This window comes from Chelonia mydas, chromosome 7, assembly GCF_015237465.2.
Source record: "Chelonia mydas isolate rCheMyd1 chromosome 7, rCheMyd1.pri.v2, whole genome shotgun sequence".
Taxonomy (NCBI): Eukaryota; Metazoa; Chordata; order Testudines; family Cheloniidae; genus Chelonia; species Chelonia mydas.
This window is the reverse complement of record NC_057853.1, coordinates 64,218,423-64,236,079: the sequence shown is the minus strand read 5'-3', so window position 1 is coordinate 64,236,079 and position 17,657 is coordinate 64,218,423. Positions and strand designations below refer to the sequence as shown.

At 39.2% G+C, this 17,657-nt stretch overlaps 1 protein-coding gene across 2 annotated transcripts in view; it reads left to right on the top strand.

Moving 5' to 3' along the window:
• Nucleotides 1-17,657, top strand: part of POLR3A (RNA polymerase III subunit A) — a 50,929-nt gene that overhangs the window by 21,171 nt on the left and 12,101 nt on the right. Inside the window, exons 15-23 of one of the 2 annotated variants that reach the window (XM_007067264.4) lie at nt 2,066-2,230; nt 2,527-2,699; nt 4,099-4,210; nt 5,367-5,485; nt 7,021-7,158; nt 9,938-10,108; nt 10,773-10,886; nt 15,563-15,649; nt 15,744-15,826. In XM_007067264.4, the coding sequence (XP_007067326.1) occupies nt 2,066-2,230; nt 2,527-2,699; nt 4,099-4,210; nt 5,367-5,485; nt 7,021-7,158; nt 9,938-10,108; nt 10,773-10,886; nt 15,563-15,649; nt 15,744-15,826 (1,162 nt within the window). The remainder of the gene's footprint in view (nt 1-2,065; nt 2,231-2,526; nt 2,700-4,098; nt 4,211-5,366; nt 5,486-7,020; nt 7,159-9,937; nt 10,109-10,772; nt 10,887-15,562; nt 15,650-15,743; nt 15,827-17,657) is intronic. The other variant, XM_037903945.2, reaches the window with a different exon arrangement.

Sequence of the window (17,657 nt, the reverse complement as noted above, 5' to 3'; positions counted from 1 at the left end):
TACAAGGCAGTGGAGAAAAGTGGTCTTTGAAGTGACAGTGCGAACACTTGGGGTGTCAGTCCATTGATAGAGAGCACTGCGGTGGAAGGCACAGCAAGTGTGGGTGGCTTCCGAGGTGAAGGGGCTGGTGGGAGATAGGAGCAGGGCTTGAGGAGCCTCGAAATTGCGGAGAGGGAATTGAATACCTCTGTGGGAACACACAGAGCTGGCAAAGGGGCTTTAGCAGAAAGGGAAGATGGGTTTGGCTGCTCATCTTACCCAAAAGGGAGAGTCATGGAAGCTAGAAAGGAGGAGATGGCTGTAGGAGCCCAGGCAAAGAGAGGATCTTGGTGTGAAAGGGCTTCGGCAGTGGGGACTGAGATCTACTGGATGTGTAGGGACACTGACAAAACTTGATGAAATCATGGTGGTGAGAAGGCAAGAGAGGAGTCAAAGATTAGATTCAAGATTGCAACACTGGGTGACTAGGTATAAGCATTGTGAGTTTTTGGAAGGAGTAATCAGCTCGCTGTGGTCCTTAGGTACAGAAACTCTCCATCCTTATCCTCTTTGGCTTCTGTAAAAGCCTGGGACTCGGATGAGTGGGGGATCAATTCTTTATCCTCCTCAGAACCTAGTATATCTGTCTGGCTGCAGAGGGGTGCTATTAAACCAGCAGTCCATAGCTAACCATTTCTGTAACCAGAAAAATCCTTCCTCAGTTTTAGTGAGGTTTTTATCCCTTGCCCCTGCCACCTTTTTCTTCAGCGTGAACTAGCTGCAGGGGAGCAGAGCAGTGTAAACCCAAGAAATATGAAGACATTGCAGAGGGATGTGACAGGTCTCAGAAGGTGCTGGTGGAAACCCCAGTTTCTCGGTGTCGGCAGCCTTAGTAGAAGTGACAATTCCTCTGAGTTTCTCTGAAACTAGTGTTGCAGTCTCTGGCATACCTGCTCTTTTGTGAAGCAATAACAGTCTCATCTGGAAATGGTCTTCTGCAAGATCTCGTGAAATCCCAACATGGCTTTTGCAGTGTATTCAGTCATTTAATGAATATCAATGGTTATTACCTACTGTTCAGCAAGTAGGTTTTTGCATCCTTTTAAAAAATAAATAAAACATTAAGTCAGGTCTGCTGATAGAGCTATGTCAGTTGGGGAAAGAGAAGTGTGGTACCTGACCCACAGAGCTGCGCTGGCTTAAGCCCTAGTAAAGATGTAGTTATGCCAGCAAAACTGCTTTCACTGGTATAGCTTGTTTGACGGGGGGGAAGACAGTTAGTATAGGGGGTTACTATATCAGTACAGAGCACAGCTTTGCAGATATAACTGTGTCCACACTAGGAGCACTTAATAGACCAGCTTACCAATTCCTACTGTACATGTGACTATGGTGTACCTTTAGGGAGCAAAGACAGTGCAGTGATTTAAGTCCATCTATATACCCAAGCCTTCTTTGAATGGAGCATATTGGAGTTTGAGTGCTCACATAATAAGTTGCTTACTTTCTAGTGCTATTATGCCCAATTACTGACTTGTTCCTAAATAAAATAACTCATCAATGATTCTTTGCTTACTATAGTCACTTAACTTTGATAAAAATGTTAAGTGTGGCTTTTGGCTGGGAAACTGCTTGCACTGATTTGCCGTACTGTGTTTTAAACTATGTGAACAAAAATGGACTAATTTAAGATATTCAGAAGACTTAAAATTGCTTTTTATCACATTTAATTCTTCCGTGGGCGTTAGAAAATTAAAATTTGCAGTGTTAAGGTTGCTTTGAGTTATGGGCTACTGCTGTTTCTTAAAAGAAAATCTGGCAATTGAAGCATTTGCCTGGGGAAAGGATGGGAAATAGACTTAAAAGTGTTTGGGAAATGGAGTTGTGGGAGAGGATTGTTTTGGAGACACTTTCACTGCCTCCTCTTTATTCAGTGTTCCGCTTCTACAGGCATAACGTGTGTGTTTTGGGGCTTTTTTGTTTTGACAGCCCGCACTGTTAGGTTATTAGTAATTTAATAGAGTTTAAGTTAAGCTCTTGGTCTCTTCGGGTATCATGCTTTCAGTATTTTTGTTTGTGCCTCCAGATGTTACAATCCAGAATAGCCAGTTGATGAGTGGCAGTATGGACAAAGGAACCTTAGGATCTGGATCCAAGAACAATATCTTTTACATTCTGCTGAGAGACTGGGGGCAGGTAGAGGCTGCGGATGCTATGTCACGGCTAGCCAGACTTGCTCCTGTTTACCTCTGTAAGTAACCTGGGAGGTGCCTTTTGTTGTAGAATGATATTTTAATGTAAAAATGTAACCTAAATCCAGGAATGTTTCTATTAAAAATGTAGTCTATTTAGACAAGGAAAAATCAATAAGATACAAAATTGATGGAAATGGAGAAAAGTGCATCTGTTCACAGCTTTGTCTTGAATTTAAGAGATGCATTTGCAAATGCCATATAATGGAAAGAAATTCTGTGGTAGTTACCTGAATAGAACTCACTGAACTGAACTTCTTTATATGTCAATATATTTTTTGTTATTTTACTGTAGCTAACCGTGGGTTCTCAATTGGGATTGGTGATGTAACTCCTGGACAGGGGCTGCTAAAGGCTAAATATGAACTTCTGAATGATGGCTATAAGAAATGTGATGAGTACATTGAAGCTTTGAACACTGGTAAGCTGCAGCAGCAGCCTGGCTGTACTGCAGAAGAGACATTAGAGGTGAGCGGTGCTTCACATGTTGAATATGAGTGCCATGCACTCAGGCCAAGACACTCAGGTTTATTAAATTAAATCTTTATTTTAACTAAAAGCATACCTTGCTGTTACAAATACTATTCAAGTACAAAACAGCAGACATACAGAAAAATGCCATGGATAGTTACCTTCTCCTGGGGCTTAGGGTGTCATAGTGGATTTTTTCTATGAAGCTCTGACTGCCCTTTACAACCTATCACATTTTATTACACATCCATATTACATATTCATTACTTATTTTCCAATCACCGTTGTGTCATGAATGTTAAGTATCTTATGTAACTCATACAATACTCGTGTGAACTTTCATTGGCATGTAACTTTCTGCTGTCATTTTTGTGGTGGTCTCTTCTCTGGTTGCTTGTGCACTATTGTGCACATTTTGGCCAGGTCACTTTGACCTGTTTCTCTGCATAGGGGTTTTTTGCGACCTTCCAGTCCATTTTTCTAACTGCTTTTGACAACAGAATTTATAGATACATTATTCTTCAATTTAAGCACATCCTGTTTTAAAAATGTCATCCTCTGTCCTATATAGCTGTTGGAAACAAGTTTACTTGATGACAAGATCATTCAAAGCAACATTTCGCTCATGTCAGGCAAGCTGCAAACTAGGCCAAAGCCAGCCTTACTTACAGACAGAACTGCTAAAAATAAGTCAAATACTAGCCTATTACAAGGTAGTTATCAGTGATATTTGATTAAAAGATTGTAAAATATGCAGTGGATTCTAAATATGACTGTGTCTGAAAACTATGGGGAATGAATCATTGTACTTAAATATGTGCCTAACATGAAGCACCTGGATAGTCGTGTAGACATCATCTCTTTAACAGTTTCAAGCCTTTATCCTCTTATCTAGTATATTTCTAGAAATGCTCAATCACTGTTTTTCTTAAGATCTATAAAACTAAAATAAGATCTCACTTTGGTAGTCATCAAGTCTGATGCTGGTCACAAAAAGCAGTAGTTTCGCCATACTTCTCAAAGTAGAGAGTAGTAGTAAGATCTCTTGTTACTACATCTAATGCTTGCACCAAATACATTTATAGAACATACATAAATAGACTTGACACATGAACAAAGTACATTTTGTGGTGCAATATCTTTTAAATACATTTGCTTACTGTCTTGACAATTTGCCAGTCTATAGTGGGTCTCCCATTCTGTAGTTCATTTCACGAAGATTCTCGTGCATTTCAAAAAGCAGATTTTCTTTTTACTCTTAACTGTGTTCTTGTTGGCCTTCCTGATGCTATTTTAGACTTCATATTACTGAAGGTTTTTGGTGGCTAGCCTTAGTATATTGCTGTGTGCATATTATCTGTTACTAATACTAAATATCTAAACTCTCTGATTCTAGGCCTTAATCCTTAAAGAACTCTCTGTGATCAGAGACCATGCTGGCAGTGCCTGTCTCAGAGAACTAGATAAGAGTAACAGTCCCCTTATCATGGCTCTCTGTGGTTCTAAAGGTAAGATTAGTCAAGTTTTGGAATTGTGTGAAGTTGCTGCCTACATCATTTGCTCTTAATTACTTGTTCTGCCTTTGTGCTAATCATTATGTAGTCTGTTTTGTGTAAAACATGCAGTTGTGTAAGCACTGGGTTCATAGCATGTATGATGGCTATCAATTCCTTTTGAGAGGGTAAAGCTTCTTTTTAAATTAACTTGTAAATAATCACACTTTGTTTTATTTATTTAGCTGTTTATTGCTCTACAATAAGAGCATCCATCCAGCACTCCAGGTGTCCTGGGGAATCTGGTAGAAATACACAAATAAAGACATGTTAATTACCCCAAGGTCAAATAACCCAGCAAAAATATAAGTATGTCAGAAAAAGTAATAATTGGGAAGGCTTTCCACTTCCATTGTCAAGTCATTCCATGTCATGTTCTGTGTTCCTGGTCTCTACTTCTACAAGATCAACTGAATAATTGTTTTTCTTTTTTTGTTTGGAGGTTGTCTGATCTTTGCCATTAATTTCCTGTGTGACCTTGGGCAAGTCAATTGCACTCTCTGCTTACATTTCCCCATCTGTACTGGATAGGGGTAATACTTCACAGAGGTGAAGATTTTTTTAATATTTGTAAAACACTTTGGGATCCTGAAGTGAAAGCTATAGCAAGTCTGTGTTGTTCTGCTTGTTTTCAGAAGGAGTTAATCAAATGATGCTATGTCTGTAGAGAAATTAAAGATTCTAAATTCAAGATGGGTTTTTAAAGCAGTTGATACTACATCTATCAACAGCAAAAGAGATATTGAGCAATGAAATAATAACAAATAGCATTAACAGACATGGATTATGTGCTGTAGATAATATAATAAAAATACCAAACAAGTTAACTTAAGGTCTGTAATCAAATAAGAATGTCAAAAAGATCCATGATCCACAGAAAACTAGATTCATTGATTGACAGAGGGGGAGTTCCTTGTAGGGATGATTTACTTAATTTTAATTCGTATCGTATCGTGTGAATGTAAGTTTGGCTAAATAGGAGAAATAACTGAAGAGTTTAATTAATTGACTAATTTTTTTATGACTTAGTAAGTGGTGCACCATTCATCTCCAGTTTGAACAAGCATCCTTCACAGAGGATTACTAATTTTAATGTCTCCTGTTTCTCCAGGTTCCTTCATTAACATATCCCAGATGATTGCCTGTGTAGGACAGCAGGCTATCAGTGGGTCACGCGTGCCTGATGGATTTGAAAATAGGTCTCTGCCTCACTTCGAGAAGCACTGTAAGGTCAGTAGCCTTGCACTCAACAGGATTTAATGAAATCAATCCATGAACTGGGAATAAGTTCAGATGAGTCACTACTAGGTCCTTCACTAATGGAAGGACCACCTCTAAGGATCAGGGTAACACCATAAAGTTCAAGTACAACATTTTGAATGAGGAAGTAGGGACAAGGAGCTGATTCTCTTTGCCTTCATTTGTTTTTAGGAATCTTCATTAGCCTGAACCTTAACAGCTAAACTTTTAACTTCTGGTTGCCCTTTTCTGCCAAATAGTCCCTTCCTTTATTTAAACAATACTTTAATATGTTAAATTAATATTTGTTGAAATAACATTAAGATAACACTGAGGATACATTCATAGTTCTTATATAGCTTACAAACAATAAGATTCTCTTAATCTTTGCCTTTTTTCCTTTCTTTTGAATACTCATTCACTGCACTAAGGTGTCTCATGGGTGCTGTGCTGCCGGTTTTGTTTTTATGATGGATTTCAAGAATTTTAGTGCTTGTAAAATATATCCGTTGGGTCACTCTGGAGTCTGAAATTCTCTATAGAACAGATACAGCATGACAAATAGTATTGCTAACTTTATATCAATGTTTCTCAATTCTGTTGTGCAGGGACAAGTTTCCAGGGTCAAAAGACTAGAACTGTCTCCATGTTAATACAGTCCTATCTGTTTTAAAAAAAAAAAAAGGTATTAATTTCCTAGTAAAAAAAGTGTCAATACAGCCACCCTCAAACACCGCCCTAAGCTCACCAGATCATGTCATTCATGTCACTGAAGACGTGTCTAGTGGTAATTCTCAATCACTACCTGCCAGGACTACGCTGCAATTTCTGAACTAATGGAGAAAGTTGCTTGCTGCTGTTCAGTAGCCTGAACCTGCACTTCCCTTTTTATTAAGAAAATGCTCCAGGTAATTTTTGTTTATGGGAGAAATACACATGATGATATAAATTCCATGAACTTTACCAAGAGAAAATGTCCTAACTTTAATTCCCCAACCTTGTCCATCTTGTCTGTTACTAGTTAAATGATGGTACAAAGTAGCCTGCTTTAAGGATCAGTACCTTTTACCCTCTCCATCCACTGTTCTGCTTCACCGAACATGGGAATGACTTTTCAGTTGGATGCTAGTGACGGGATTAGGAATAGTATAGAGAAGGTTTCAGTCAATCCTCTAGTTACTCAGTTGGCTTAATAAACTTGTAAATTGGCTTTGAGCAGTTTGTTTAAAGTCTATTGAGCAGACACTCATCAATGGCCAAAACAAGCTATTCAAAAGAACTTAGAAGCTCCAACCATGTACTGTACTCCATGTTCCATAGGCCCAGGTTTGGAAGATTCTAGTAGAAGTAATGTCTCTGTCATTCTTCCTCCTCCCCACTCAAAAATGAGTATTCATTGTCCTCCAACCAGGTTGCAACTCAGGAGAGTGTGCATAGACTGAATGTTTTTCTATATGTAAATGTTTTTCTATTGCAGACTTATAGAATGTGTAGTATATCTTTAGAACTTTTTTCCTTCCCTCTAGCTCCCAGCTGCAAAAGGTTTTGTTGCCAATAGCTTCTATTCTGGCTTGACTCCAACTGAGTTCTTCTTCCATACGATGGCTGGTCGGGAAGGTCTAGTGGATACAGCTGTAAAAACAGCCGAAACTGGATATATGCAGGTAATGCTCAACAGGAGTATAAAGATGTATAACAATCTTGCTGTTGCAAGAGGGTTATGGTTGTCAGTCATATCGTTTAATGTGAGATGCTGTTAGACCTCATCGATCTAGTGCTGGATGTTGGAAAGTATAATCATTCATCTTCTAAAGTGGGCTTTCATTAAGTGACACAGGAGTGTAACTGTCTTTGTATCTTCTGAGTACAGTGACCAATCCTTGTTCATAAGTGTCCCGATTTGCTGAGCACCTCCTGCAATGTGGCAAGTGCCTTCAATTTCTCTTGAAGTTAATGAAGGTCTGAGGGCGTGGAGCATCTGAGTGGATCAGGCTGACAGTGTCTTTTAATCACACGCCTGTGATGATGCTTTGGTCACTTAGCCTTCATTCCAGTAAAAAACAAAGACGATACCGGTGAAACTTTAAACACTTGGTTTGAACCATCAAAACAAAAGGGACGTTGTCTCCATTACCCAAATGTAAGCATGGACTGTCCTGGGGCAAACCTGCTTGCCCTACTTGTGTGAGCAATCTCAGGGTCTTCCGTGGGACTACTCAAGTAAGGCAAGCAGAATTTTGCCCCTTCTTCAAGAATGAAAACGTATTTTAAGGTGGTGTGATCTTATTCAAAAGTAGCTTAAGGCTGGCCTAACTTTTTGCTCTATTTAGGTAAATAGGAATTTTCCCATTGATTTTAATCAGAGGGCAGTCCCAATGTGAGTGCTCTTGAAATTCACATACTTAAATACTTAATATCATATTGATATTCTTATGTAGAGGCTTTATTTAATATATTTGGGTGCAATCTCTGACCCCATTTAGAGGTTTTAACATTCTGGGGTGCAGTCCAGACCAGTGAGGGGCTGTGTCACCACTGGCCCTCTAACCTTGGGTGCCTCACAATGCTTTGCTGCTGTAGCTCCCACCTAGGCCACTCACAAACAGCATGCAGGTTACCCTCTGAATGTCTGTGTCTTGCCATAGCCCAAGTCCAGCAACTCTGACCCCAGAAGCCTGGCAGCAAACCAGCCACACTCTGGCTTCCAGCAGCCTTGGTAACTACTTGCGGTGTGACTCCCAACACACTTCCAGTCCCAGATTAAGTGTGTTCTGCACTGTCCAGCCCTCTCCTGGACAATCAAGCTACAGTAGGTCCATTGCCCCTCCAGGGGCTCAGTATACAACAGTTTGCTACCATAAATGGAATTACCCATTACTGTGGGAATTACCCACAGTTTCAAGACAACACTTGATTGTAAAACTACAAAAAGAGATTAAGTCAGTACAAATGTAAGGCATTAAATTTAGAAATGGTTACAAGAGAAATAAAGATAAAATGCTTTCTAAACTTAGAAGCATAGAATATCAGGGTTAGATGACCTCCTGAGGTCCCTTCCAGTCCAACCCCCTGCTCAAAGCAGGACCAATCCCCAACTAAATCATCCCAGCCAGGGCTTTGTCAAGCCTGACCTTAAAAACCTCTAAGGAAGGAAATTCCACCACCTCCCTAGGTAACCCATTCCAGTGCTTCACCACCCTCCTAGTGAAAAAGTTATTTCTAATATCCAACCTAAACCTCCCCCACTGCAACTTGAGACCATTACTCCTTGTCCTGTCATCTGCTACCACTGAGAACAGTCTAGAGCCATCCTCTTTGGAACCCCCTTTCAGGTAATTGAAAGCAGCTATCAAATCCCCCTCCTTCTTCTCTTCTGCAGACTAAATAAACCCAGTTCCCTCAGCCTCTCCTCATAAGTCATTAGCTCCAGCCCCTTAATCATTTTTGTTGCCCTCCACTGGACTCTTTCCAATTTGTCCACATCCTCCTTGTGGTGTGGGGCCCAAAACTGGACACAGTACTCCAGATGACGCTTCAGCAATGTCGAATAGAGGGGAACGATCACATTCCTCGATCTGCTGGCAATGCTCCTACTTACACAGCCCAAAATGCCGTTAGCCTTCTTGGCAACAAGGGCACACTGTTGACTCATATCCAGCTTCTCGTCCACTGTAACCCCTAGGTCCTTTTCTGCAGAACTGCAGCCTAGCCACTCGGTCCCTAGTCTGCTGCTGTTTGCTTAAAATGCAGATTTGTGTTTTCAAGGACCTTGTTACTATTTCTAAATTGAAGTAAACACATGTTCCTTTGAGACCTGTTTGTCCAGTCCTGCCTAATCGCAGCTATGTGGGTTGAACATGTGCCCCACACACCTTGAAAGCTAACTCATAAATTTAGAAAACTATTTTTTTTTTTTAAAAGGTCAGCTTGAGAGGCTGATGTTCAGTGGTGATATTTTTAACTGTCTCTGCTCTTTTCTTCTCCTCCCTACAAGACAGTATACGTGGTAATGTGTCTCCTGTGTTCTTGCTTTTTTTTAAAAAAAATACCAGGAAGCAAAGCTGGTTAGAGAAACCACGTGATTGAAAAGGCATTTCCTTGAAAACATGTTTGTATTTTTAAAATCCAGATAAATTGGGCTGTATCAGGTTCTAATGGTGGTAAATTTGTGTGTGTGTGTGCGCGAGTCAAAATTAAATGATGTGAGGTGCAGGAAGGAAAGCTTGCAGACCTTCATGTTGCTTTGAATTTTTTATTGCTGCTGAGGTTGGTGTTTTTTTTTTTTTTTTGGTCCTCTCAGGGGAATATAAAATGAAATCTTATGGATGGTGTATGAATAAAAAAGTTTTATTTTCTCAGTCCACATTCCATAGGTTTTTGTAACTCAAATGCATGGATATTCCTAAAAACCAGTTGTCTTTACTTCCCCCTCCTTTTTTTCAGAGACGGCTGGTGAAATCTCTTGAAGATCTTTGCTCTCAATATGATCTCACTGTCAGAAGTTCTACTGGTGACATTATACAGTTCATTTATGGGGGAGATGGCTTAGATCCTGCTGCGATGGAAGGGAAAGATGAACCTTTGGAATTCAAGCGAGTCCTGGACAACATCAGGGTAAGATTTTTCTGAAATCATCTGTTTTGAAATACAATTAGGCTCTCTAGTTGTCAGAGGCATGAAATACTATTTGGGACATGAAGAAAAGTGTCATGATACAACATGGAGCATCATTCTAATGTAAGGATTTATTTGAAATTGAGTGACTAGTTTATCATTTGGGGTTTTTTAAGATGTTCGTGCCTGACCCACAGCCCATTGAAGTCAGTGGCTGGACTACTGTTGATTTAATTGGATGATTGACTGGGCCCTTATTGCACACAGTAATGTTTTGAAAATTATTCTTCTGCTGGATTTCTCAGCTCAGGAAGAGAGCCTGGTTTGCTGTCTCTAAGCCTAGTATGGTATTGTGAAACACTTGAATGCTAAACATGCTGAACATCTCTTTTCAGAATGTTCATATTTTATCTTGCCTAAGACTAAAGGTTTTCTGTGGAAGTGGCAATTTGGACTTAAGTGACTGGCTCTGATGATTTGATTTGTGTAATCAAAAACATATGGATTGATTTTCCAAGTACATATATTTGGGACACTATTCAGTGAAGTGTTAAGGGTCTCTGTTGTCCATGTGGAACACAGAACTAATCTCTAAAGTGTTTAATGTAATGGCCCTGTGGTCTCTATATATGTAGAAGTATAACTCTTTATGTTGTTGCTTAAGGCGGTATACCCATGTCAAAATGAACCAGCTCTTAGTAAAAATGAATTGGTGTTAACTGCTGAGTCCATCATGAAGAAAGTTGAATTCCTTTGCTGTCAAGACAGTTTCCTACAGGTAACTTTTTAACCTTAATAATCATGAAATATCACGTCCCTCATAAATCAAGGATATTAAACACATTGAGAGAGCTTTTATTTAAAAACTGATGCAGAGCTTTTCAAAAGGAAAGTTTTATCCACTACTAGCAGCAACACCTACGGTACTACTCTGTCTTTAAGATATTTCTGATTATTGCGTTCACAATGGGGTAATACTAGCACTTCAGTATGGATAATTAATTTCTTCCTTTGTTGTCTTGTGTAAATCTGTGTTTGCTACAATAACTTTATAAAGGAAAGAAAGTCTACTGGTTTGAGCAGGGGCCAACCATTGACCTGCTGAGACACCTTCATCAAATCTCTTGGTTGCTCTATACCTCATTTTTACTATCTGCAAAATAGTTCTAGTAATTAGCTATCTCTGAGGAGTATTAAGGAATAATGTGATATTTGACATATAACTGTGAAAGTACTAATATCAAGAGCTCTTCCCTTTTTTATGCATCTTTTGTGTAACTATCTTTTATCATTTTCCCTGCTCCCTTCGTAAACACTCATTTTCTTATGGTTCCCAATCCAACAAAGCACTTCAAGTACATGCTTTGCTATATTGGGGCCTGTTTCCTGAGGCTTATCCACACTCCGAAAAAAATGGTGTGACTGCTTGCAATAGGATTTCACGAAATATAATGTACAAGTTTTACAAAAGTACTAGGTAACTTGAATATTGAGAGAGATGAGTAGATATACACTGTCTCCTAATTTGAGTTTTATCCTTCGGTGACAAATGCTAATGTCTACACTTCCCTGCAGTTTGGACTATTCAGGTGTATATAGCAGTGCACACCGAAGTACTGCATTGTCACTCCCCCCATGTGGATGCTGCAGCCATGAACTAAAAGGTTCTTAGTTCATATTAACATAATCCTGAAGAGAGACCTTTTAGTTCAAGCCTGCGACATTCGCAAAGGGGAGTGACAGCACAGCACTTTGGTGCGTGCTGCTGTTCACACCCCCTTGGACCAAACTGCAGGGCAATATAGATGAGTCCTAAGAAAATGAAGAATTAACCTGGACTGATACAGCTTGAAATGGCCTCTGGGTTATCAGTGATGAGACTATGAATTTCAGTGACTGGCTCTAGTGGCTCTTTGCTATTTATGATGGATCACTATGCTCCAGAGCAGAAGGTGACAAGATTTGTAAACAGTTCTTTATATACATGACTTGCTATCCAAATGCCAGTGCTGAGTCAGTAGACTACTGTGGATACAAATAGAAGTGTATACAAATCTTAACTTCATGGGCTGGTAAACAATTTCTTCACAGCTCCCAGAAATAAATTCTGATCTGAAAGCGTCATAAAGTTCAAAGTTAATTTTCTTTATTTTATAACTGCGCTAAATTTTAATGCTCCTTTCAGAAGTCAAACTAAGATGTATAGGTATAGCTACATCATCTTAGCATTAAATTTTTTGAAAGATTTCTTTCCGACCAGTAAATTGCAAACATTGTTACTTTTTCTTCTGTCCTTTTACGTTTCTTTTTTTTCCCCTCCATTCATCCTTGAAGGCATTAACTGAGACAGGTTATGAAAAGTATAATGAGGTAATTATAGCATGCGTGTGCACTGTATGAGCATTAATGTTAGTGCTATTTAACTTAAGATACTTGTGCAAGATCTTACAGTAACAAATGGGACAATATACTACTGTCTGGCAAATTATAATTAAGATTTCTCCTGCCTTAATCCACTGCATCTTTTTTAATTTTTGGATGAAAACAAAGCTCAGATGTGATGAGAAGGTTCCTGCTAACTAAATTCCAAGAATTAGTCACCTAAGGTTTTATTTCGGCACACCGCTTTTTTCTCTCCTCTCTCATATCAGTCATCTTAACCACTAAGGTTATTAACGCAGTCTAATAGCTTGAAACTCCAGCTTGTTTCAGAAGTACTAATATGGCAATTGGAAGTAACTTAGCATCATTTCCCATTGACACTTGGAAAGGTCTTGGGAACTTTGGTCGTCATTTTCCCTTCTCATGCATGTGGAAGACCCTTGAAAAGGAATAAATCTCTCTCCAGTGCTTCACTTTGCATTCTGTACCATCATTTCTTTGTTATGATAGTTAAAACTAGCATTTAATTGAGAATCATAGAAATGTAGGTCTGGAAGGGACCTCAAGAGGTCACCAAGTCTAGCTTCCTGCACTGAGGCTAGACCAAGTAAACCTAGACCATTCTTGTCAGATTTGTCCAACATGTTAAAAACTTGCAGTGATGGGGATCTTACAGTCTCCCTCGGAAGCCTATTCCAGTGCATGATTAGCCTTCTAGTTAGAAAGTTTATCCTAATATCTAACCCAATTGTTCTTGCTGCTGATTATGCCCATTACTACTTCTCCTACCTTCAGTAGACATGGGGAACAGTTCATCACAGTCCTCTTTATAATGGTACTTAACATTTTTGAAGACTGTTATCAGGTTCTCTTCCTCCCCCTTCTCTTCTTCCTTGCCCCCTTCCCCCCTCCCCAGTTGTCTTTTCTCAAAACTACATATGCCTAGTTCTTTTAACCTTTCCTCAAAGGTCGGGTTTTCTAAGCCTTTTATCATTTTTGTTGCTCTCCTTTGGACTCTCTCTCCAGTTTGTCCATGTCTGTCCTAAAGTGTGGCACCTAAAACTGGACATAGTATCCAACTGAGGCCTCCCCAGTGATGAATAGAGTAGAACAGTTACCTCCCATGTCTGACATACAATGTTCCTGTTAATACACCCCAGAGTGATATTAGCATTTGTCACAACTGCATCACATTGTTGGTTCATATTCAATTGATGATCCACTGTAGCAGCCAGATCCTTTACGGTATTATTATTACCTCCAAATCAGTTATTCATTCATCAGTTTTGTGGTTGTGCATTTGATTTTTTTTCCTTCCTAAGTGAAGTACTTTGCATTTCTCAGACTGAATTTCATCTTGTTGAGTTCAGACTAATTCTCCAGTTGGATCACCTAGGATTTGCAGCTCGGATGCCTGTATACAGAAGCATTCCAATTCCTGTTTTGAAAGCTGTTAGGTATTCAGGAACAGTTAAAGCCAACAGATTGTCAGTAAATGAGTTTGCTTGTCTGGGTCCTAATCCTGTCTCTGTCAAAGACTCTCACTGTTGCTAACTCTTGCCATTTCATTGCAAGTCTTAGAATGCTTGATTTATTTTCAAATAGCCCAGCTCTGGGAGGCATGTGCTTAAGTAAAAATCTAGGCTTTCATTTTTTAATAAGTAAATTTCTAGCCCTCCTGGTTAGAGTAGCAATTGAAATGTGGCTCAAAAAGTTCACGAAGTTGTATAGTTAAAAACCATCTCATGATTTTTGGTACCTTAGAGTTGGAAGTACTGTTTCCTGTGTAACGTTACCAAATCATTTAACCTCCTTTTCCATTTGCTCATCTGTAGTAGGGAGATGATGCTTACTTACCATGTGGTTATTTAATACTTAGCTGTTAAGGAGTAACATATGCTTGAGGTTTGAGATGGTCTGGTGGAAGAATCTGTAAAAGTGAAAAGAATACTTTTCAGTGAACCTGATTAAAGGGAGAAAAGTATATTGCAAGGTGAAACTAGGCAGAAATAACTTATTACATTTGTAATCTTGTAAATGGGGATAAACTGAAGCGCCAATTCCTGTGGCATACTTTTATTATCTAACTCTTCCATTTTGACCTTGTCTGCAAATTCTGATTTACAGTAGTGGACTATTGTTAAACTAAAAATGTCTTGAATGTTGAGCAAAACATCCACATCTAGGATTCAACCTGCAGAGTCTGCTGTGACAAATATACTCTGTTGACAGTGTTTTATTAATGGTGAGTGCTGTGGTTATGAAATGGCTAGGAATTTATTTATCTTGATATTTATGTAGTGGATGGAGTAACTTTTAAATGCCCAGTTACTGAGGACATTGGATGGCTCTGCAGATTTTGATCACCTCAGAGAGTTGGTGGGATTAGTGCTGTACCTAGTGGATAAGTGTCCACATCACACAGTCACTACAACAATTGGCTGCCTGAGCAGAGAGGCCATGGATTTGAATGGACTCTGAAAACTTAATTGTCCTCTGCTGTAGAAATAGTTCTCCCAAGTCACTGTTGAGGTACATTGACATAGTAGCAGAGTTTGGAGAAGGTTTCTTTGTTGCTGCTTATACTGATCCTGTCTGTGTGCAAATGGAGGACTTAACTCTGCAGGAACCATTAACTTTTAAAATATAACCAGGCGAGCCTGTCACTAATATTGGCATTGCATAACTAAAACGCAACAGCTGGGGAGCAGGAAAAAGAGGGTAAGTGGGAAGCAGAGGGATCCTCCAAAGTGGAAAATCTTAGGTCAGCAAAGTCAAAACTGTTTTTGTCAGTTTCTAGGAGAATGCTGAGGAAGGATACTTTATATGTATTGGTACAAATTCCTGATGTACTGTGGTTGGGTTTTTTTCAGTTACGCCAAGGGTGAATTTGGTTTGTGGTACCCACATACTGTGTGTCTAGGTTTTGCTGTCTTCCTTCTCATAGTGTGCATTTCTGATTTAGTATTGTAAAAAAGTTCTTTCAGATCTGTAACCAAATAGCATTTACCATAGTAAGGCTGGAGTCTGAGACTCAGATATTGCATAATTACATTTTTTTTTTAATTTCAGGAGATTAAAAAGTTCATCAAAAGCGTTTCTGAAAAGATCAAAAAAACCAGGGACAAGTATGGCATTAATGACAATGGTACAACAGAGGTAACTGCCTTCAGAAGGGTAACAACAAATGCACTTACAGTAAAGCTCCATAGCCCATTGGATATCTAACATTTCTGTCTCATTGTCTCTTCAGCCACGTGTCTTGTACCAATTGGATCGAATTACCCCAACGCAGCTAGAGAAGTTTCTAGAGACCTGTAGGGACAAATACATGAGGTACAAGTATTCAGGTCTTGTTTTCTTCTAATTGGCTTATATCAATCTAGTGTTCACCATTTATTATACAAACTAGGGGTAGGGCTTGTAACTGATTGACTTAAATCTGAGAATGTAATTGTTGCTACAATAGTGCTTTCTGTCGCTTCTGTTGGTGTGACTTATGTCGCTCTGGGGTGTGGGGCTTTTTTCCAAACCTCTGAGCAACATAAGTTATACTGACAAAAGTGTTAGTGTAGACATGGCCTTAGTGTTGGGATACTATTCAAGTTAGGTCAATTTGAAGGCCATTACAACCTTGACTGTTACTCTTGATCTATAAACAGACTGTAGACAATCATTATCTTTAGTTTTGCACAACATTGGTCCAGAGTCTGACACTCATTTCTGGGAGACCGCTTCTGTGCTGTAAGAAAACGCTGATAGTCTGGAGGCTCTTCTCTCTGTTATTCATTGTGAGTTGATTCATATGTACAGAAAAGGTTCATAATGCCTTGGGATTGGTTCATTGGGATATAAATGAGGGTGATAGCTATCCTCTGGTCTCCTACATGCACTCACTGCTTTGGTTATTTGCTAAGCTTATTGCTGCTGTCGCTTAATGCTTCTAGAACAGTGGTTTTCAACCTTTTTTCATTTGCTGACCCCTAAAAAATTTCAAATGGAGGTGCAGACCTCTTTGGAAATCTTAGATATAGTCTGTGGACCCCCAGTTGAAAACCACTGTTCTAAAAGCACTAGATTTATGTTGAAGATAATTAACAAGTCTGCTGTAAATTAACTGACATGTTGGTTTTCTTTGCTTACACTCACGTGGGTAATATTCTTCAGTGCAAAGCATATGTTACCTGTTCCACAGCTTCCTTTTTGGTGTTAACATGTTTGTATAGCCTTGGATGGTGTTCGAGATACACTGGTAAATTCTGGTTTTAATTAAGGTTTTGACGTAGTAATCTTCTCCTTGTGATTTTTGGAAGGGACTTACTTGCTATGAAACATTTCTTTGCTTAGTTACATTGTAGTTTGAGCAGGAGTGGCACCACCGAGAACTCCTACCAAGACTGAGGTACTCTCTCTGTCAGAGAGAGACGTAGCTATACCAATGTAAGTTTTGAGTGTAGACCAGCCCTAATTTAAATAACTGTTGTTTGCCGCCATACAACCTAGTTGTTGATTGCATTAAATCTCACAGGCTAACGACTGTAAGGCCTGGTTTGTATTGGAAAGGATGTTCTCCAAGGAAAACCCAGGGTTATGCTGAAGGTTGCGCTGCTGATTTAGCAGGTGGCATTCTCCCTTGACTTTGGTGTTAGGGGAAAATGTGTTCCTGGAGTGCTGATCCCATTTCACTCTTTGCAAAAATAGAAGTGTTAATTCCAATGTCCTGACAAAACTGCAGTTTAAATGTAACTTCTGATCAAAACCTCTCTTCTCCTTTGTAGCTTCATGTTGCATATGGTGGGATACTTCACTTCCTGTGCTGTTGCTGTTATCTGTTTGAATAGCTGATGTATTGATGCTATAATAAAGCAATAACATGATCTGATTTTATTCTCATTAGAGGCTCTCCCGCTCTCAAAAATTAGACTTCTCTAAGGTGACCCATGATACAGAACTTTTTCTCTTGAAAAGCCAAAAAAAGAGCCGCTATAATGTACTGAAATCCAATCTTCTAGCTTTGTCAGCCCATCAAGAACAATTCCATAATGGAGAATTTGTATTTGGAATATGAGAATTGCCAGTGTGTTGGTTCACAATAGTCCATCTGGTGACAAATTCTGAGCAATGACCAGTACCTAATACTTCAGAAGAAGATGAACTTTTTTAGTTG